Genomic DNA, 22315 nt, shown 5'->3' on the forward strand with positions numbered 1-22315 from the left:
ATTGGCCGCTCTTCCAGAGAACCTGTGTTCAATTCCAAATATCCATATGGCAGCTCACATCTGTCTATAACTCAAATTCAAGGGTTTCTGACACCCTCACAGACATACATAAAGGCAAAACACTCGTCTTTAATCCCAGCAGAGGCAGGCGGATCTAAGGTTTGAGACTAGCCCAGTCGAGAGAGAGAGAGAGAGAGAGAGAGAGAGAGAGAGAGAGATAGTTCCAGGACAGCAAGGATGGTTACACAAAAGAAATCCTGTTCCTGTTTTGGGAGGGGAAATTTTTTTTCATTACATTTTATTTACTTTGTGGGTGTGTACATATGGGTGGACACCAGTTATACAGCGTGGATATGGAAGTCAAAAGACAACTTGCAGGACTTACAAATGCCTTTCACTTGCTCACAGACCTAAACATACTACTCTAAAGGCGAGCTAAATGAGTTCCCCAAAGACAAGATTGAGGGCTAAATAAGAGAACCATCCCCAGCAAAACCTGAAATCACCCTACCTGGGCTCGCTCCTCATCAAACTCCAGGCAACCCATACCATCCAATCTGTGGAGATCAATCCAGCCCTTCCAAATAACACATACTCCATTCAGAATCATGGGAGCCTTCAAGTACACCTAAAAAACATAAAAGGACTGTGAAAACCAATTAAAAGCCATCAGACATGTTTTTTTCCCCCTTAGGATATATTTGTTTATTTTTCTTTTCTAAATGTACATCTGCACGCCAGAACAGGGCACTGGATTCCACAGGACTACAGTTATAAAAAGTTGTATGTTGGAGAAATATCCAAAAGGAATACTCTGAGATGCTATAACATCTTAAGTCACTGAAAAAGGTGAAATATGTAATACACTTTATGCCTTAAGTACTTTATTTTTGTTTTGTTTATTTATTTATTTAGAGACAGGGTTTCTCTGTGTAGCCTTGGCTGCCCGGAACTCACTTTGTAGACCCGGCTGGCCTTGAACTCACAGAGATCTACCTGCCTCTGCCTCTCAAGTGCTGGGATTACAGGCATGAGCCACCATGGCTGGCTACTATGCCTTAAGTTTTAAAAGGTATCAATAAATTTTATTTTAAATTTGCTGAGCTAAAATCTATCCTATAAACCATTATTAGCACTATCAAACAATTTCAACATTTTTACATATTGAGGTGACTTAAAACTTTTACAGTTTTATATTTTCTTCTTTAAAGATAACCAATACAGTCATTGATCGTTTAAGTAACAAGTTTTAAATAACATAGAGCAAAAGTCACTTTAGTAGAATTTCCAAACTGAGATTTCTAATTACATGAATTCTCATGTTGGCTGATTTTTCTCAGTAAGTATTCAAATGGAAAGAACGGTTGCTAATACTATCTCAAGAGGGTACATTGTGTTATGACACAGACATGAACCAAGAGAGAAATTCTTGGTCCCTACAATCTTCTCTACACTAATGTCAAAATGCTATGGATCTCAGGACGCCTTTGAACTCAAAATCATTCTACGTCCACTTTAAATGCTGAGATTACGGTCAAGAGTCACCATACCCACCAGGCTTGGTGGTATATACCTTCAGCAAAGGCAGGTTGAGTTGCAGGCTAGCCTAGGTCTACAAAGAGAAACCCTGTCTCAAAACAACAACAAAACCCAGACGAAATAAAACAAAAAGGAGGGAGAAGGGAATGGGAAAATGATGTGATTCTATACTCTTACATTTTAAATAATTAAAATTAGAAAATTGATCAACCCCTCCCCCCAACTTCATGTAGCCCAGGTTGGTCTTAAACTGACGATCCTCCTGCAACTACCTCTCAAGTACTGGGATTGTAGGCTTGTGTCCACCATACCTGGCTATTTTTTTTCTTTATATCTTCTCTACCTCACTTAACATAAGCTTCTGAATGACAATCAGCATAAATTTAAATCACTCACTGCCTTGAGCAAAATATTTAAAATTCAAAGGAAGCAGAACTCCAGTAAATTTGAAACACACCTTCCTAAGTGAGATTCCCATCTATGTGCACAAAACACCGGCACTGGGAAAATCTTGTGCTTTATGAGCTCAAACTGGCATTTTTGTTACTTACGTGACAGAAAAGTGGTAGGAGAGCTTCTCATTTTAAGAGAAAAGGTAGAAACATCCTTTTCATTTTACTCAATTTGGCAGTCTCTGAGCAAAGTTTTGGACTCTTGTTTTCAGAGATAGTTAATAAAAACTGTCGGTTTTATAAATGATAGAAAAATTTTTCCCCAGGTACCTGTTACATAAATCTACAGGATTTATGCCTTTATATTTTATATGTTTGTCTTCTCCTTATGCTGAGAACCCCCCCCTTTTTTAAATAAAGTTTTCAATAAACTATGTTGAGTCAATTTCTCCTTAAAAAGAAAGAAGACTCTGCAAAAACGTAAAAAGAAAGAAGACTCTGCAAAAACTATTTCTCCTCCCATTGGAGCAAGGGAAACAGTCTATAGTTATAGTTACAACCGTTTAACCACATATTTCCTTTTGTTCTGATAAGTGCTCATTCCTCTTCACATTATCCATCCATCCATCCATCCATCCATCCATCCATCCATCCATCCTTTTTTGGGACAGAGTCTCATGAAACCCTGGTTGGCCACCATGTAGCTGAGAGTGACCTTGAACTCCTGGTCCTCTTGCTTTCATCTTTCTTGTGCTAATAATCACACCTGCATACCATCAAGTCAGCCACATTTACTTCATCTATGTGCACCTTTAGTCAAGTGACAATGATGACCTCCTGCTCAACACCCCAGAGAAACCTAAAAACACCCCCCTACACTTTCCATCAAGAGAACTTGACTTAGCATATCTCTATTAAGTCTGACTGACCATTTATTTCTCACAGCACATGGTATGGTACAGACAGTAACGTTTCACTACCAAAATCTATTACGTTAAATTCTGATACAAATCATGTAATTTTTCTCATAATAGCCAAAAAGTCAACTTCATGCTACTTTTAAACCATATTTGTGTTCTTCACAAATGGTTTATAGCTTTTAAAATTGCAGATTCTGGAATTTTTTAGCTTATTCATATTAACATCCACAGGCAAAAATATTCCCCTTGTGAAATTCATTTTTTTCAAGCTTGTCTTTTACTTCTTTATAAATCTTTCATAAAAAGGAGACCACCACTGATCTGTTTTGGGAAATTCCTAAATGGCTTTAGAAAATGGCTACATTCATTATGAAGAATAATGTTTGGACTCCTAATTTAAAATAACATCTGATGATCCTGATTTATTTAAATGTTCACACTGAAATAAAGTTTTATGTGTAATCTTCAAAGTAAATGTTTGGTGCTTTTATATACTCATGAATAGCAGGCCTCAAAGTCTGAAGAAAATATACTGCTGTCTCTTAAGAGCGGGTATTTTGTAATGTTAATTTAATAATATCATTTAAACACAAAGACATTTATTTCACTGAAAATGATGCCTTATTTCAAACTGTGAAAAGAAAGGTTATTATATGTTCCAAAATGAAGTTCATTTGTCCTGGAAAAAATTATGCTATAGAAAATGGATTCCACAAAGCCTTAATAAGTGGTAAATAGATGCAGCCAACCAAAGGAAGCAACAAAACACTTATCTTTTAAAAGCTAATTACAACAGAATGAGACTTCCCAGGTTTAAAAGTGACTATAGCCTCGTTTTTTAAAAGAAAGGTAAAATATGGTTTAGCAGAATTTAGTATGATCTAAACATCAATATTTTTATTTCATAATTAATCCAAATTACATAAATCACTTTATTTTCAACCTATAACTTCAAATTCCCCATCATTTAGGCTAGCAAAGAAGTTCAATAAGAACATGCTTGTATCATCCAACTATATTATTAGTATTAGGACCAGTGCAAACGCAAGGTCAGCCTGCACTACAAAGGATGACTGTCTCAAAACAAACAACAACCCTCACCACTGCCACCACCAACAAAACAAAAACTCTAACAACAAAAATTAAGTATTGCTTCTATAACACAGATGGGCCTCAAAAACCATACTAGGTGAAATAAGCCAGGAAAAGATCAAAATTATTAAATTACCCATCACAGACAAATCTAGAGATAAAAAGGAAATATAAGATATGGGCTGATAACACTATGGGTTCAAATATAGAAGAAGGAGAAGAAGGAAGAGAGATTCCTTGAAGAATCAATAGGATATAGGGACCAATGAAGAACGTGGAGAAAGCCTAACTTTCCAACGTGGGCAGAAAAAGACCATGCAGAGCAGACTATGAACAGCAACAAGCACATGGGACACAACATATCACAGGCTGATGTTCACCACTGTTGGCTGCATTATGCATCTCGATGTCACAGGACTTTAGGTCACTCAAGTTTTTGGCAATTCTTTTATTTACAGAACAAAGTTTTTATTGTAAATGTTCCCCCTTTGATTTTTTCAGACCAGCTTTAAATACACAGGCCTGAGAGGCATGGTAGAGGAAAAACAGCTGAGCTGATGATGCCACTGCTGCCTCCAAATTGCTTCCTTAGAAACAAGGAAGATCCTCAATCAAAGAAGGAAATCCTGTACAAGTTAATAAGTGAGAAGTTGATCGGATTTCCTCAAACCCTTCTTTTGACACTTAAATTTCAGGACCCAAGTCCACTGATTTATTTTTACTAGCTACTTAAGAGGGGGTGCAGTTAAAAAAGTTTGTGAGCCAGGCATAGTGGTGCACGCCTGTAATCCCAGCACTTGGGAGGCAGAGGCAGGCAGATCTCTTGAGTCTGAGGCCAGCCCGGTCTACAAATTGAGTCCAGGACAGCCAGGGCTACACAGAGAAACCCTGTCTCAAACACCAAAACCAAACCAAGACAAACAAATAAACGATCCCCCCCAAAAGCTTGAGGTTAGGGATCTTGCATTGTGGTCATATTTACTTAGCACACACAGTAAAGCTTTACATTTAATTTCCAGTAACAACTAGCTCTAGCTCTCTCTCTCTGTGCCCATTTTCTGGAAGAATGAGTACTTATATTTTGTTCTGTACTATAAAGACCTTGGAGTCTGTCTATGAAAGAGGATTAGCAGTTTTTACCATCATATTGAATTGGGTTTTTGTTTGTTTTATTTTTGCTTTACAAACCCCTTAAGAATCTAATGAGGGCTGGAGAGATGGCTCAGTGGTTAAGAGCACTGTCTGCTCTTTCAGATGGTCCAGAGTTCGATTCCCAGCAACCACAGATGCCTTACAACCATCTATAATGTAATCTGATGCCCTCTTCTGTCATGCAGGTGTATAAATAAATAAATCTTAAAAAATGAATCTAATGAAAGCAATAATATTCTCTAGGAAAAAAAAAAGCACCTTGTTTCAAAAGTAAATTATTATTCAGAATTTTACAAAGTTCTGGTCTTACTGAAATGTACCTGTAAATTCAAACCTTCTTACTGGTTTTCTTAACTCTAATCCCTAAACTTTGGAGACAGAGGCAGAGGCCTCTGAGTTTGAGGCCAGCTTAATCTACATATAGGTCCCAGCCCAACCAGGGCTACATAGTGAGATCATGTCTCAATAAAATAATATAAAATAAATCTCTTGTTATCTAGGTATGATAGTAAAGGCCTATAATCCCCACACTCCATAGGCTGAGACAGGAAACTTGAGTTTGAGGCTACCGTGACTACTGGCAAGTAGTGAGTACCAGGATTACTCTTTCAGGAAGAATATGTTCTAGCTCCCAGGCAGCTGAGGTGAGGCAAACTGAAAAGAGAAGAGCTATGGAAACAATTTTCATGTTTGAGTTATTCTAAAGAAGACAATTTTGAGATAAGTAAAGCTGAATAATTGTAGATTTACAAACATTCCTAATGCGCATCAGTATTGATTGAGTCACAGACCAATATGCACAGAAACCAAAACTACTGACAAAAGCAAGCAAAGATTTCATTCCTAAAAAAACAAAAACAAAACACAAAATCCACAAACAAACCAACCCAAACTTTCACCTGGAAAGAATATTACACTTCTCTATAAGCTGATAAGCAGGAAATGGTGGCACACATGCCTTTAATCCCAGTACTCGGGACAGAGAAGCAGACTTATTTCTGAGTTTGAGTCCAGCCAGTTTTCACTGTGAGTTCCAGGACAGCCAGGGCAACACAAGGAAACCCTGCTTTATACACCAAACTAACCAACTAACCCAACAAACAAATAAACTGATTACATTAAAAATGTTTCTGAGTTTAGTCTATGAAATAACAGGAAAACATTAAAAGAAAATTATTATTCCTTAGTCTCTAAATATTTAATTCTTTAAAAAATTATTTTACGTATATGGGTGTTTTGCCTACATGTATGTAGGCATACCTCATTTGTCTTTCCTGGTAGCCTAAAGGTGAGAAGAGTACATCCACTGGATCTGCTGGAACTGGAGTTAATAGATAGCTCTGAGCTGCCCTATGGGTGCTGGGATTTGAACCAATGTCCTTTGGAAGAGTTGCTGGTACTCTTAACTACTGAGTCATCTCTCCAGGGCCTCAGAATATTTATTAATAAAAGAACAAGAAAAAAAGGTCTTAGCTTCTTTGCACTAGCTCCTTTCAAACTACTGACTTTTTTTGTTGTTACTGTTTGAGGTTTTAGTTTTTGAGACAGATTCTCACTGTGTAGCCCAGCCTGGCCTTGAATTTACCAGCCTCCCTGTCTTAAATGCTGGGATTATAAGTGTATACTATTTATAATGCTTGGCCTTCAAACTACTTTTTTTTTTTCACTTAGTACCAGACTCATCACATTTTATAATCATTGATGAAAATATCTCCTTTAGTAAAAATCAGACAAGTCAAAGTAAGTAAAGTGTATGGAACACAGACCACCACAGAAACACTGCTTGCATACACATTTCCACCAATGCTCTACATGGCATTTTTTTTTTCCTAAGGGAAAGAGCTATCTTCCCCACCCCTGCACAGACAATGAATAGCTGTTCTACCCACAAACTAATGATTCATCAGACAAGCTAGCTGTAATGCTAGACTGGCCAGAAGCACCCAGGAAAACAAGATTCCACTGATGAAATATGTACCTTGCTGCCCAGCTGTAATCATTTCTGTAGACTACTTAACAGATTCCATTAAAAGACTTCTCTCTGATTCATCCTCCTTTAGTCACATCGTCCTCTCTGTTCATAAGCAGTGTCAGCCACTGTCAGATAATCATTATATTCATTTATTCACATTTGCCTCTGAGTAACAACTGGGTTGCATGTAGGAGAAAACAGCTTCTTATAGTGAGTGATCTAATGCAACGTATAAGCGTACTTCCTACAGTTCAAATGACAAATCATAAAATGGAAAACTAGAAAATAAAATTTCTAAGACTTTATGTACACACATTTAAAAACATTTAATAAATTAGAATGTTGCTGGGCACAGTCACAAAAAAAAAAGTAATCCTAGTACTTGAAAGACTGAGGTAGGGGGACTGAGTCTGAGATTAGTCTGAGCTACACAGTAAGAGCCTATCTCAACAAGAAGAAAAAAAAAAGGTATGTTAACTAATCCCAGATTTCTGCTGAGTCTACATGAGAGCTGGGCACAGTGGCTCACACCTGAAATCTTAGCACTTGGGAGAAGGTAGGAAGATCAGGAGGGTCATCCTTGGCTAGTTCAATACCAGCCTGAGCTATGTAAGATTGTGCCTCAAAAAACAACAAAAACCACACACACACAGCCACCACCAATAACATGAGATCTGTATACTTTTCTACAAAATAAAAAATGGTACTAACCTGTCACTAATGCTTTCTACATGCTGATTTCCACTTGAGTCCACTTTGTTTATCATGGTTTCGAGGCTCTTGAGTGAGAACTCAGAACACCGGGCAAACGCAGCGGCGCTGCACAACCTCACCAGCCACTGCGTCAGAGCTCTTACACATCTGCAGCAGAGCTGAACGCAGTTGGGGCCTGGAGTCCATCGGTTCACCCTCTTCTAAGAACGTCACCTGAGAACGACAGTCCCTTTTCCACATCCACATCCCTGTTCCATCAAAAGCCACTCAGTTCCTTGTGAACCATCAGTACACATTTACGCACTAGCCACACCCATATTATGAGATATACAATAGTTTTTGAGTTGAAAATATTAGTCTAAGTTGAAATTTGGTAACCCAGAGCCGCAGAGATGGCAGAGCAACTGCTGCCAAGCCTGGCAATCGGAGTGCAATTCCTAGAACCCACACGGTGGAAGAAAGATAACCTGCACCCACAAGCTGCACTCTGACGGCCACACCTACGCAAAAGCACATGCACATGCACACACAATACTGAAAATTGGGAGGAAAGGAAGGAAATAAGCAGCATATTTTAGGACAGAGGAGCCGAGCCTGCTCAAAAATTAATTTCTTCATCCATTAGATCTAATTCTGTTGAAAATTGCTTTGCTATTTTATCTTCATGAATTAAGGCTAAGCACTGGCAAGCAAATAATCCCAGCACTTGAAAAGCTAAAGTAGAACTATTTTATGACAGATATGGTGGGGCATGCCTGTAAGCCGGCACTTGGGGAGGCAGAGGCAGACAGACCTCCGTGAGTTGGAGCAGCCTGGTATCCATAATGAGTTCTAGGACAGCCAGAGCTACAAAGTGAGACCCTGCTTCAAAAAAGGTAGGACCATGCCAGGCCCTAAAATTATTTTTTTAGAGAAGAGTTGGACCTCTCTCTTCCTGAGGCCAGTACAGGAAGAGAATATACAGGTTTCATTAGGGGAAAAAATGGGCCAATGAACAGCAAGCAATAAAGTTCATTTCTGAAATCAGTTTTCGAACTCCTTTTACTAACTGGACCATGCAATTACCATATATAGTCATTACATCAAAATCCCAATGAAGCTTTATGAAACACGGATTACATAGGAAAAAACAAACCATTGTGACTATTAATTATGGTCAACCAACACCATTTGCATTCATCTGAAATAAAATGCAACTGGAAATAGATCTGAAGAGGAAAGAGCAGAGGAATTAAGCTGAGCCTATAAAATTTCAATTTAGGAATTATTTAAGTTCTGATAAGTTGCATTTTCCTAGCTGTCATTCGACAGCTAAATTATAAGGAATCAGTTTAAAGAAGAATTAGAAACCTTGGCTGCCAAGGTTTTAACACACCAGGATGGACTAATTGGGAAAGATGAAGTGCTCCAACAGCACTGTATGCCTACGGGAAATGTGCCTATGAAAAATGCACCTAGACACGTGTTGCAATAAATAGAAAAAAGTGAGTGTTAGGCTATATAATGTTTATTATTGCCTATAATTATCATGGTGGTATTATCTAACCTGTTATCACAAATAATAAGACACAGACAACTGTTAAATTTTACAATTGCCTTATTTACCTTGGGCCAGGCAAATAGTCTTACCAATGCTGTCTGAATCACCTCACCATCCATCTCCCAGCCCCCATCCAATGCCATTCTCCTTAACTATCCTATCTTCCATCCATAATCTTATAAATACTTGCTTTTATTCTTCATCTGGGCCTTTTCATGCCATTATTGGAGTCCTTCCTCTTGGCCCCACATGGTTTCTTTTCAGGCTAACCCGTCGTGGCAAGAGCTGTACAATTGATCTACATCTCCAGCCTTCTTTTTGCCTTTTATTTTGAGACAAGGTCTCCCCTAAGTTGTCCAGGCTGGCCTTGAACTTTTTTGATCCTCCCACTCATATTCCTGAGAAACTGGGAATACATATCTATGCCAATAAGTCTAGGTGAAAATAATCCTGCTATCTCATTAAGAAAAAAAATGAATGAAAGGGGCTATTTTCTGAAATCACAAAACTACTGTTTTGAATAAAAGAATCATTGGTTTCTTCTTTATTAACACTGTAAGCTGTTCTGAATTCACTAAACTTAAGAATTGCTATTGTGGCTGGGCTCCAACATGGCCAGTGACCCCATCATTCTGGTATTTGACCCGAGTGTAATAATCCCTTTCTCTGCTGAATGTGGCCTAGGCTTAGTGACTAGCTGCTAATAAACCAAATGAGACACAAATGATCAGAGAAGCGGTCATAAAAAGCATGGTGACTTCATTGATTTTCTCTACACATGTCTAGAAATAAAAGTCGCATGAGCTTAGAAGCACATCCTTTGGCTCTAGACAAGTCTTCAGAGACTGCCCAGCGCTAACTTCAGAGACTGCCCAGCGCTAACAGTTTGAATGTAACCTCAAGAGACCCTGACCCAGAACAGCTACAACAATCCCAGATTTGTGTAAAGGAGCATGAGAAAACTTTTTGGGGTGGCTGAAACATTACCTTAACCATGAAGGCATTCATATGTATACATACATTTGTTAAAGTGAAAAGTATGCCATTAAACTAAGTGCATTTATTTTATTATATTTAAACTACATTTTAATAAAGTTCATGTTTTTCTAAGGACATTGAACTCTTGAGATAAACAGATGAAGGGTCACTTTAAAAAGCAGTTTGTTAGGCTTTGGTAGTTCCGGGTATGCAATAAGGAAACAGAAGCTACAAAAACAAGCAACCATCACAAACCCACATGTCCTAAACTGAGCAAACCTGCTCCTTACCCCATAAACAGCCTTTCCCATCTCAGACGATGGCACCCATATTTCCAGTTGTTCTAGCCAAGGAGGTGGAGTTCTTCTCAGCACTCCTTCCCACATACTACATCCAATCCATGAACAATTCCAGATGGTTTTCTTTCAGAACATTCACCTCTCACTACGATACGACTGCCTTGCCAAGGTTACCTGAATAGCCAAACTGGTTTCCCTACTTCACTTTAGCCTTTACATCTATTATCAACCTAGAACGAAGAGTGAGCCTATCAAGACCTAACACAAACCATATCATTCATCTGCGAGGAACCCTGAAACCACTCTCCATTTCACTCTGAATGAAAGTCCGTGTCAAACCTAGTGTAATGACTCACACACTTTACCTAGTACGCTGGAGGGTGAGGGAAGGGTATCAGAAGTTTAAGACTAGACTCAACTACATAGCAAAGTCAAGATGAGTTTGAGTTATGTGGGACCCTTTTAAAACTAAAACAGACCAACAAACAAACAAAATAAACCAGGGGAAATAAAAAGTAAAGGGCAAGGCAGGCGGCATATACCTGTAATCCCAGCACTTACAGAGGCAGAGGCAGGAAGATCGTTGTGAGTTCGAGGCCAGCTTGGTCTACAAAGTGAGTCCAGCATAGCCAAGGCTACACAGAGAAACCCTGTCTCAAAAAACCAAAAGACAGATAGACAGACAGAACAGGTGAGACAACTCAGTGGGTTAAACACACTTGCCACCAAGCCTGATAACCAAAATTCAATTCCTAGGACTGACATGGAGAACAACATATTCCCACAGGTTATCCTCTGACCTCCACATGCATACACATACATGTATGTATGTATATACACAAATAAAAATTAGCCAGGCTGTAATGATACACACCTTTAATCCTAGCACTTGGAAGGCAGAGGCAAGCAGATCTCTTAGTTCTAGGCCAGCCTGGTCTACAGAGAAAGTTCCAGGAGAGCCAGGGCTATAGAGAAACTCTGTCTCAAAAACAAACAGACACAGACAGATAAACAAAAAACATTATGCAGTCTACCATGATCACATTAACCAGCTCCTTGTTTTATTTCCCTTATGTCATCTTCTATTCCTGTTTTAGGCTAATCTAGCCACAGTGGCCTATCTGCTGTTCTTGCTCCCACTCTGGGTCCTCTACAATAGTTTTTCCTTGTCTAGAACATTTTTGCCTACATGCCTGCACAGCACATCATTAGCATTTGAGAAAAGCTCTCCCAAAAATTTTTTTAGTAGTCAATGCTAGACCTTTATTTATCATTTCCTAATCTTCTCTAGGTGTTTGCTCAAATTATTAGCTTCTTTACCAATATCATCTATTTAAAATTGCAAAAATTCCTATTCACAGTCAAGAGAAATAAACTGCTTGGGAGGTAACTAGGTTAAAGCAATGGGATTTGCACACCTGTAATCCCAGAACTTGAATGGTATAATCAGGAAGATCAGGCGTTCAAATGAGGTGCAAAAAATATGAGCTGATACTCATTTGGTATCTGATAAAACACTGGCAAATAATTAGCATTTGGGAAAAGCTCTCCCAATTATTTTTTGGTAGTCAATTCCTGGCCTATGAAGAAAGCAAGCCTAACAAGAACATAGCATAAAAAAGGAGAAAGTAAATAAGAGATTCTACAGTATGAATGCCATGGTAAGAAAACCTAGGTTAGTATTCTTTTTTTAAAATCAGCCAGAACATTTTATCTTAGCAGCATGCAACAATATGCTAGGAGGGTGTTTTCATCATATAAAAGAAGGACACTGATTTTAGCTAGCATTATCATATTATTGGAATATAGACCCACTCACTTGTTAATGTACATTATTTAGCTCTTTTGACACTACAACTCAGAAGTAAATAGCTGCAACAGAAAAAGCAAGCTTTAATCTGAGAATATTTACCATCTGTTCCTCTTTTAGAAACAAAACTTCTAAAACCAGTATTAATAAGATGTAGATCTCCTGATACCTTGCACCAGTTTCATCATTTGCTACTGAAATTGAAACATATTATGAATACTAATTTTCACTTTCCAATTTAACAAATATTAAAAAAGTAAATTATGTAACTATTACTCACTTAAAAAAGAAAAAACCTCTGTAGTCTTTCTCCTTTTCAATCTAAAGATTAGTTGGTTACCCATAAAAGATCAAATCTAACTTCACAGAACTAAACAAAATCCTTCACTGTACTTAAAACAGATACATCTTATTAAAAATTTATTTATTTTTATTTTATGTACATTGGTAGTTTGACTGCATGTACATCTGTGTGAGGATGTTGGCTCTCCTGGAACAGGAGGTACAGACAGTTGTGAGCTGCCATGTGGATGTTGGAATTGAACCCGGGACCTCTGGAACAGCAGCCAGTGCTCTTAACCACTGAGCCAACTTTCTAGGCCCCTAAACAGATAAATTTTTAAATTAATGTATATATGCTGTTGTTTCTTTTTGGTTGCTGTTTTTCTTTTTTTTTTTTAAGTTATTTTATTATTTGTGTGTGGTAGGGGGTGCAGATGTGTCTGAACACCAGAAGACAACTTTTTCAGGTGCCAGCTCTTCTATTTTTGTTCTTAGGCAGGGTCTCTCCTGTTGTTTCTGCCAATGTGATACCCCACTAGCTTATGGTAGAGCCTCTGGGCTCTTACCTCCCATCTTGTGGTAGGAATGCCGAAGCTGTGCTAACAGCCACAGTATTGAGCTTTTCACATGGATACTGAGGATCTGACTCAGGTCAAGGTTGCCAGATACACATTCTCGCCTGCTGAGCCATCTCACCAGACTGTTTGTTTTGAGATAGGTTTTCATGTAGCCCAGGCTGACTTGGAGCACAATAAGTAGTCCAGGAACTGATCCCAAACTAAAGAGGCAAAATATACCATTCCACAGACAAATAACCCAAACGTTTATGCTAGTCATGTTGACATCTAGAAAAATAACTTAGCAAGTTGCTAGAAACAGTAATGGCCACGGTAACATACTACAAATTGGGTGTGGTGACACACACCTGTAACCTAGCAGTCCAAGGTGGAATCAGGAAAATCAAGAGTTCTAGATCGGTAACGGTTACAAGAGACCATGTCTCAGAACAAAAACAAAACACATTCCAGAAAAACGAACAAGAGCCTCAAAACACCAACAAAACCATCTACAGAGCAAATACTGAATATACAACTAGATACAAAAGTTCAATTTTTTTTTCATGAAATCAACTTCTGAACTTAAAAAATTTTTTAATCTTTGAAAGTTTCATACATTCATATAATATATACTCATGATATCACCCTGACTCCTTGATCAAAGAGCAACCAATCTAAAATACTATTATACAGATTTTTTAATAGCTATCAGCATAAACATTCCCACCTATATTTTCATAACTTTATCTCAACTTCTAACATAAAAAACTTTAAGACATTTACTTAAATTTCCAGAAACTTTCCTTAAAATAGTAAATATTAGTTTCAAGTAGTTTTCTTATGATTCTTCTTAAAATCAAATTTGCTACATTAACAAGATACTTCTATAACTTGTTTCTAAATATAGAACCTTAAAAATTTTTTAAAACATACAGTCACCCCCCCATTTCCACAGGACTATAGTAACAATTTAGTAGAAACAAAAATTTTTTTCCGAGCTTTTAAAGAAATTATAATTTGAATATTAAATGTAAGATATTACCTTCCTATAAGTTAGAACTTCCCATTATTATATATACAAAATCAGGAATCAAATGCTATAAAAGTCACTAAAATCATTTTACACTCTTAACCTGAAAACCAATCTGACCATATGTCTGGGTAGTCAGACTAACAACCCCCGTGTTACAATACAAATAACAGTAAGACAATCCACAATACTTGAAATTGCAAAAAGATGTTTCCTACCTTGCCTGCTTCTCTCTCTAAGTCGACATATTCCCGGCTAGGTGTTTGCCGCTGTTCTCCCTGCCAGCTGGCCGGAAAAAACTGGAGAGACAGATTGGTTCCTGTGGCCACAAAAGCCTTTTAGAAAAATCAATACAAACAGGATCAGAAGCAGGACATTACATAAATTATGCAGGCAGTCATTTATTTTTACATCAGTTTATGTCTTAAGCCAGGCAGCACCTCGAATACTTAAAAGTAAAAAACATGCACTCATCATTTTTCTTAAGTATTAAGTTACAAACATCTGATTCCATTTTAAGGACATTTGGCATTGGGTGCTTAAATATAAAATCAGACATGGAATCAATACTTTCTTTCAGGTCATTTTTTTGCTGACGTTAGGAACTCAAATTGTGTATAACAAAAACCTCTATCCTTGAACTTAAACTTTATTTTCAAACGTAAAAATCACTCATGGTTTTGAGTTTTAAAGCATAATACAATTTAAAGTGGTATATATGGGCTATTTTAATTTTTCTCAATTCTCTGGCACAAGAAGACATGCAACCATGTGCGGTGTGTTTGAAAACAACAACAAGGCAGTATTTAAACACAGTTTTAAGCCTGAGTTCCAAACATCACGGTAACAATGTACCAGGAGGCCAGGTGTGGTATTGTACACCTTTGATTCCAGCAGTGCTCGGAGACAGAGGCAGGAAAACCTGAGTTTGAGGCCAGCCTGGTGTATATAGTGAGTTCCAGGGCTACACAGTGAGAACCTGTCTAAAAAAAAAGACAGTAGAGCTCAATACACAAGACAATATAAAGTCATCTCCAAAAGTATCATTTTATGTTACTCTGCGCAACTGAACTCTTACTTCCCCGCATAAAAACAAAAATCAGAAATATACATACCATTATTCCCCTTTCCAAAAGAGATTTACAAATAAGTAAAAATTCTATTTCAAAAAATACATTTAAAGTTGTGTGCAGTAGAACACGCCTTTAATCCCAGCTCTTGGGAAGCAGAGGCAGAAGCAGAAGCAGATTTCTCTGAGTTCCATGACAACCTGGTCTGCCTGGTGAGTTCCAGGACAGTCAGAACTACACACTGAGAGACTGTCTTCAAAACAAAACCAAAACAAAACAAAAACCAAAAACAACAATGACCAATACATTTTAAGGGCTGGAGAGATGGCTCAGCTCTTAAGAATGCTGACTACTCTTCCAGAGTTCAATTCTCAGCACCCAAGTGCAAAGCCTATTCACACAGCCAAAGAGAAATTACTGACAGCTAACTTTCTTAGCCTTAGCTAAACACGTTCAGAGCAGAGAGTTAGTAGGTTAAATCCAGCCCATGAGGCACATTTGTTGACAGCTGTGAAGAGGTAAATCCTTCAACCTCTAGTGCTCCAAACCAGCTCTGCACTAAGAAATCCTACTACCTCACAACCTGTTTGAATGGCAACCTCAGGCAGTTCCTAAGAACACCTGTAATTAAGGCACTCAAGCAGCAGAGGCAGGACAATCACAAGTTCCAAGGCTAGCCTATGCTACATAAGATCTGTCTCAAAACATAAAAAAGGGGCCTGAGAGATGGTTCAGTGGATAAAGGTACTGCACAAGACGGACAGCTGAGTTTTGCCTTCAGTATCCACATGGTGGAAAGAAAACTAAGTCCAGTTAAACAGTCCTCTGACTTCCTAAGCACTTCATTCATGTGTGAGTGCCCACATGCACGTGTGGCTGCCTCTTATGTGTATTGTATGGAACTGTACATACAAAAAAATGTAATATTTTAAAAAAGAAAGTTTCTGCTTCCCCAATTTCTTGCTTATTATCTAAAGTGGCAAAAACTGATAAGCAAGTACTGTAACCCCCATTTTTTTTCTCTCCTTCCTTTTTTTTTTTCTTTTGACACAGGGTCTATGTAGGCCTTGTTAGCCTGGGACTCACCATGAAAACCAGGCTGGCCTGAAATTCTATTGATCTGCCTGTCTCCTGAGATCTAGGATCAGAGGCATTCTCCACTTCACCCAGCACAACACTGGATAAGCCACCTTTCTGATGGAATAGCTACACATATGAAAGAGTTGGGAAAACTCTGAAAACAGTAAAAATGGCACACTTTGTTTTAGAACCCCAACATACTTCTTACCATTCAAATTTCAGGATTAAAAGTTATGTATTAGTGAGAAAATAAAAAAGTAAAAATAAATAAATAAATAAATTATAGTATATATTAAAGACAGGAGAATTAGGAGTTTGAGGGCAGCCTGTTACACAGTGAAAACCAGCCTCAAACACTTAGCTTTTACTTTTCTCACGGTAGAATTATAACTGACAAGTCATTTTTCTCATAATTATTTCTTGTTGTATTATTAATATTAAAGACATTAAGATATTTTCAACATTCTTACTCTAAGAATGGATGACCAGGCATGGTGGTGCACACTTTTAATTCCAGCACCCACACAAAGAGCAAAAAGGTCACAAGTTCAAATCAACTCTCTCAAAGTTTAAAATAAAAAAATTTTTTTTTCAAACAGCCAGGGATACAGCTCAGTTATATAATATTGCCTAGCATGCTCAAGACCTTAGGAATCAATTCTTGGTACCAGGGTGGAAAGAATTAAAAGATAAAAACCAAAAGTAAATGGAAATGTGAAATTCCATTCCAAATACAAATATATTCATCAAAGGGCCAATGAGAAGGTAACTGTACTTAAAGGCAGCCTTGACAGCATAAATTCAAACCCTGGGACCCACATGGTGATGGAAAGAACCAATTTCTCTAAGTTATCTTCTGACCCACTCATCATGGCACACATACTGGCCCCTCTACTAAATCAAAAGATGTTAAAAAATAAAAGATAAGACACTTGTCGTGGAGCCCAGTCCCATGGACACATCTACAAAACACTCCTGTACCAAAGGCTCAGGCAACACTGAGGAAGAGGTAGTGGAAAGATTGTAAAAGCCAGAGGATCAGGGAATTTTCTGAGTGATATCAGAAGCTACACCCACAAAGTCTTACCAACATGACTGCCAAACACCATAAAGTTGCACCAACATTACTACCCAAGCACAAACTGAATTAAGAATGACACTGTACATGCCAAAGTAGATGGGAGAAAGCCCACTAGGACTCAACCCTACATAAAGAACTGAAGAAACTGAGGGAAGCTGGGAATGGGAGAGGTGGTCTTCCATAGGAGGAGCACACCAATTGGCTGTCCAGTGCCAAATGGTAGGTCCTGAATGTGTGTGTGTGTGTGTGTGTGTGTAACATTATAGGGATTGTAGGTTATATTTAGGAATATATATGTGGACACACATATGAATACAATGAAAAAGAGGCTGTAAATTTGAAGAAGAGTGGGGAGGGGCATATGGGAAAGCTTGGAGGGAAGAAAGAAAAGGGGTGAAATGTAATTATATTATAATACCAAAAAAGACTAAGAGTATAGGATAAAACATGTTCATTTTAAGTTAAAAACAATTGCTCAGCAAAATAAAACATGCAGGAAGGAGGCAGAGACAGAAGGATTGCTGTGCACACAAGGCTAGCTTAAGCTAAACATGACTTTATAAGTCATGTTTCAAGAAATAAAAAAAAATAAAAAATAAAGGACATGTATTTTCAAGCCAGTTTGGGAAAAGAAAAATGGGGGGAAAAGGTTTGGTGAGATGGCTCAATGGGTGAAGATGCTTGCTGCCAAGATTGACAACTTGAGTTCAATCCCTGCAGTCTACGTGAGGGAACTGCTCTCCCCTAACAACCATGCATGTGCCCTGGCACATGGGCACACACGAGTGTACACGCAAATAAAGATAAAATGTAGAAGGAAAAACAAGAAAGACATACTCTTGTAACTGCAAATCTTACAGAATTTAATCTACCTTTTCTAATCTCTCTCTTTTTTAACGGTCTACCTATTTGGTAGTCCTAGGTATCCTGGAACTCACTATATGGACCAGGCTACCCCCAAACTCAAAAGAGGCTGGCCTCTGCCTCCTGAGTGCTGGGATGAACGGCACTTGCCACCATGCCCAGCTCAATTTATCTTTCTTAACTCATAACATTTTTCGGAAAACAAACAAAGCTTATTAAAAGTTGTAAGGAGCTAGGCATGCTATACCAGGCACTGCAAGCGCCTGGAATCCCTAGACCTGGGAGGTCCAAGCAGGTGGGCTGTAAATTCATGCTAGGTTACATACAACTTTTTCTCAAAGAAAAACAGAAAAACAAAATTTGCAGGATCAAATACTTAGAGCCTAGAATGCCTGATTCATTCTAAAAAGAAATGTATGACAAAGATATCAGACTGTAACACTGCTATATCACAACATTAAAATACAGCTGTCTAGACATACTGTGCATTATATGCCCAATTTGGGCAAACATACCAAACTGATAGGACAAATAAATAAATAAACCCTACTGGCTATGCATCACTGCATTAAAAAAAAAATCAACTCAGCTTTAAAAAAATAGTAACTTATTTTATTTGAATCTTTTCTTTTATACTTAATATTAGTAACATCCCAGGAAATCCTTATCAAGTATACCATCCACCTTTTAATCCTGAAATACAGGCGAATGATGCCATCGTCACTGGACCGACTCCTGAAGGACCTTCTACCATTCAAGGCCAAAACTAAACAGCCATTTATGCTTTTTGAATCATGTGACTATCAGAGTTACTCAAGAAACCAGTTGAAGTACGTGTTGAAAGTGGTAGGCTTTCTTTTATGAAACACCTTAACGGTCAAATATTCTATGGCTCTTGATATATTTAATTAGTGTTACCTCACTATCAAGTCAACCCTAACAGCCTTCATTAAAAATATTAAATAACATTTAAAAATAAATCTATCTGTGTTGGAGAGACAGCTCAGTGGTCAAGAGCACCACCTGCTCTTCCAGAAGCCCCAGGTTCAATTCCTAGTGCCCACATGGCACCTCACAGCTGTTTGTGAGGTGCCACACTTCACACTCTCACACAACACACCAATGTACATAAAATAAAAATAAATTAAATAAATCTAGTTTTAGTGACAAAAAATTGAGTTCATGGTATGGGAATTACATCTTAAATTTTTTTTTTGACTGGGGAGGGAATGTATTTAATAGTCTTATACTGTTAACCTGTATAAAAATTGTACTTTTGCTAAGGCAATGGGCCTGTCACTGAGCACTTAGGATCCCATTACATAGCGCTTCAACTTAAAACACACGCACAAACCAAAACTCTTTCCTATAGTTTTCCTTTTGTTTCTTCCTAACCAACATCTCGAAAAGGGACAACTAACAGGCAAGAGAAAACTAGGTCAACTTTGATATTTTTCAACCCAGGGCTCGATGAGTAAGTGGTACACTTCAAATATAAAACAGGGGCCTCTAGATCAACTACGGGTTTGGTTTCCTAGGGCCAGGCAGTTCTTTAGGAACCCCAATACTCAGACAGCCATGTTTAGGTTAGAAAAAGGAAAATAAAGGTTCCTCTCAGAGTCTTAACACTCTAAGAAAAGGGTTCGTCCTTTGGGGGCCCTATCCCTGTTATTAGGACAACAGATAAGCGGAATAGATTCACTCTCGGCTGTATTGGGAGAGAGCCTCCATCGATCTACCAATCTCGCTTCTCACTGACGAACCTATCGCGGACCCCTGGGGGAAGTCTCCTCGCGAACGGTCGGATCCCCGATCGAGGTCGCAGGCCGGGCGACCACCTCTGCCTGGCTCCCACAGCCGCGGCGGCGAGCGGGGAGACACACACCATCGCGGCGGGCCAAGGAGAGCGCGCGCCCGCTGCTCAGCCCTCGCGAGCCACCCGCGTCCGCCCTCCTCTGCTTCTCGCTCTTTTTTTTTTTTTTTTCTTTTCTTTTGCGCCTTTCGAATCCGGACTAGGAAGTGAGACTGCGCCCGCTCAGTTCCGGGAGCCGCGGCGTCCGCGGCGCCGTCCGGAACCCGCCCGGGGCCGCGCGCAACAAGTGAGCGGCGCGCGCGGGCGCCCCCCCCCCCGCCTCCCCGGAGGCCTCCCCGCGCGCCGGGGGCCCCCCGACTTACGATCTCCGAGCGGCCGTCGCGGCAGGCGTTCTGGAAGCGTGTCTGGCGCTCCTCGTGGGGCCGGTCCCTGAAACCCGTGTACTTAATCTGCAAGGCAGACGCGGCCCGAAATCAGGAGTCAAATCCGCGGCGGCGCCCGCCCGCCCGCCCGCTCCCCGCCGCCCCGATAAGAACAAGCAGAGTCTGCGGGCGGGCCGCTGCCGCGGCGAGATTGGACTTCCCGGGCGCCGAGCCGCGCAAACTTTTCTCCTTCCCGAGCCCACGCGGCGCGCGCCGAGGCCTCCGCGCCCCCCACCCGCCTCACCTCGCACTCGCGGCTCAGCTTCCTGAAGAACTCCTCGTTCTCGAACTTGCTCCTCTGGTCGGGCACGACGCGCGGCATCTTCCCGCCCTTCAGGCCGCGCCGAGCGGCCGCGCTCCGGGCTCGGCGCGGGTACCCGCCGGCGGGCTCCGGGGCAGAACCAGGCTCGACCGCCCACCCGCCGCGTCCGGACTCCCGCTTCTCTTTGTTTCGGGAGCCCGCCCGCGTGGGCTCCCGCTCCGGGGAGTCTTGAGGTGCGGCCGCCCGCCGGAGCCCAACCCACGCTTGCCGCCGCCCTCCCCGGCCGTTGCCTGCCGCCCGCGCAGACACACAGCTCAGGCCTCCCCCGGCCGCCGCCGCTGCCACTTCCTCTCGCCGGCCCCCCTTCGCCCGCCCGCCTCCGCCCCCGCCGGCCCCACCCCTCCTTCTCGCGCGCCCGACCGCCTCAAACTCCAGCAAACAAGACGCACCATTCACAACTCCGCGACCCGCGCCGCGCATGCGCCAACCACCGGCTTGCGGGGCGGCTGGGTTGCAGTGAAACCGGGTTCCTTCCGCAGCACCATTCCCGGCCCCTAGCCTGTCCGCCGGCCTCTCTGCCAACTGCTGTCGCCCCTCCCTTAGCAGCTAGAAGCAGCCCCGCAGACCTTTTTTTTTTTTTCTGACCAATCTGGGCTATCTGGACTTGGCTCCCCAGATGGGCCACTTGAATTCGAGGAAACCCAAGTCCTTGAGGACTTTGCATACTCCGCCCTTACAGAGAGGTGTTTGGGCTGTGCACTGAAGGGTGGAAGTAGACACCTAGTCAAATCATGGCGGAGAGAAAGGTGGTGACTGTTGGAGCCAGGTGGGCCTTAGGATCTTGTGCTGTCCTCTCCAGACAAGGTTTAGACAAGTACCAGACCAGTAAGTCTCGGATTGGTAATTTCCAAAATGCACACCCATAATAAGTTCTTAGCGTTAGTACGAGAGTGTTTATGTAGATCTAGCACATCATTTAAAGAAAAACTAAATTATATATAACCCATCGCCAGCCCATGTTTTACCCCAAGTGTGCAATCAAATACGAAAAACAAACAAGATCTGCAAGTTCTGGAGAGTTTACCACAGCAGAAGAAAATCTGACTCCGGGTTTGCATCGGAGCTCCATCTAAAGCGGATCCTAGTTAAAAGTTCGGTCAAGGGTGGCAAATAGGTACTAACTCCGAGAGCAGCCGGCCAGATGCTAAGCCTTGTAGGGATATTACACCTAAAGTCACTGGACTCCGTTATGAGGTCAGTTGGCAGTGCCTGTTTGAATACAGGTTTTGGTGGAATTTCACAGCCAATTCAGTCCAATCTCATTTTATGGATGGGGACCTAAGCTTGGGTAAGCAACTGTCCTAGTTTGCCAGAGACTGTCTTTGTTTTAGCAATGACTGCCGCCTTTCCCGAGGAGCCTCCAGAACCTGCTCAGTCCCTAACAAA

General features: G+C 40.4%; 1 protein-coding gene across 3 annotated transcripts in view; it reads right to left on the reverse strand.

The window, feature by feature from the left end:
* Cbfb (core-binding factor subunit beta) overlaps positions 1 to 21242 on the reverse strand; it is a 41932-nt gene extending 20690 nt beyond the window's left edge. The window contains exons 1-4 of one of the 3 annotated variants that reach the window (XM_021631697.2): positions 20852 to 21236; positions 20548 to 20634; positions 14496 to 14612; positions 512 to 628 (exon numbers count right to left, since the gene is read on the reverse strand). In XM_021631697.2, the coding sequence (XP_021487372.1) occupies positions 512 to 628; positions 14496 to 14612; positions 20548 to 20634; positions 20852 to 20929 (399 nt within the window). In that variant the 5' untranslated portion in view covers positions 20930 to 21236. Of the gene's footprint in view, positions 1 to 511; positions 629 to 14495; positions 14613 to 20547; positions 20635 to 20851 lie in introns of all 3 variants that reach the window. The other 2 variants (XM_021631706.2, XM_060392109.1) reach the window with 2 other exon arrangements.
* Positions 21243 to 22315: the final 1073 nt, after the last annotated feature.

Source organism: Meriones unguiculatus, chromosome 10, assembly GCF_030254825.1.
Source record: "Meriones unguiculatus strain TT.TT164.6M chromosome 10, Bangor_MerUng_6.1, whole genome shotgun sequence".
In the NCBI taxonomy this organism is placed as follows: Eukaryota; Metazoa; Chordata; class Mammalia; order Rodentia; family Muridae; genus Meriones; species Meriones unguiculatus.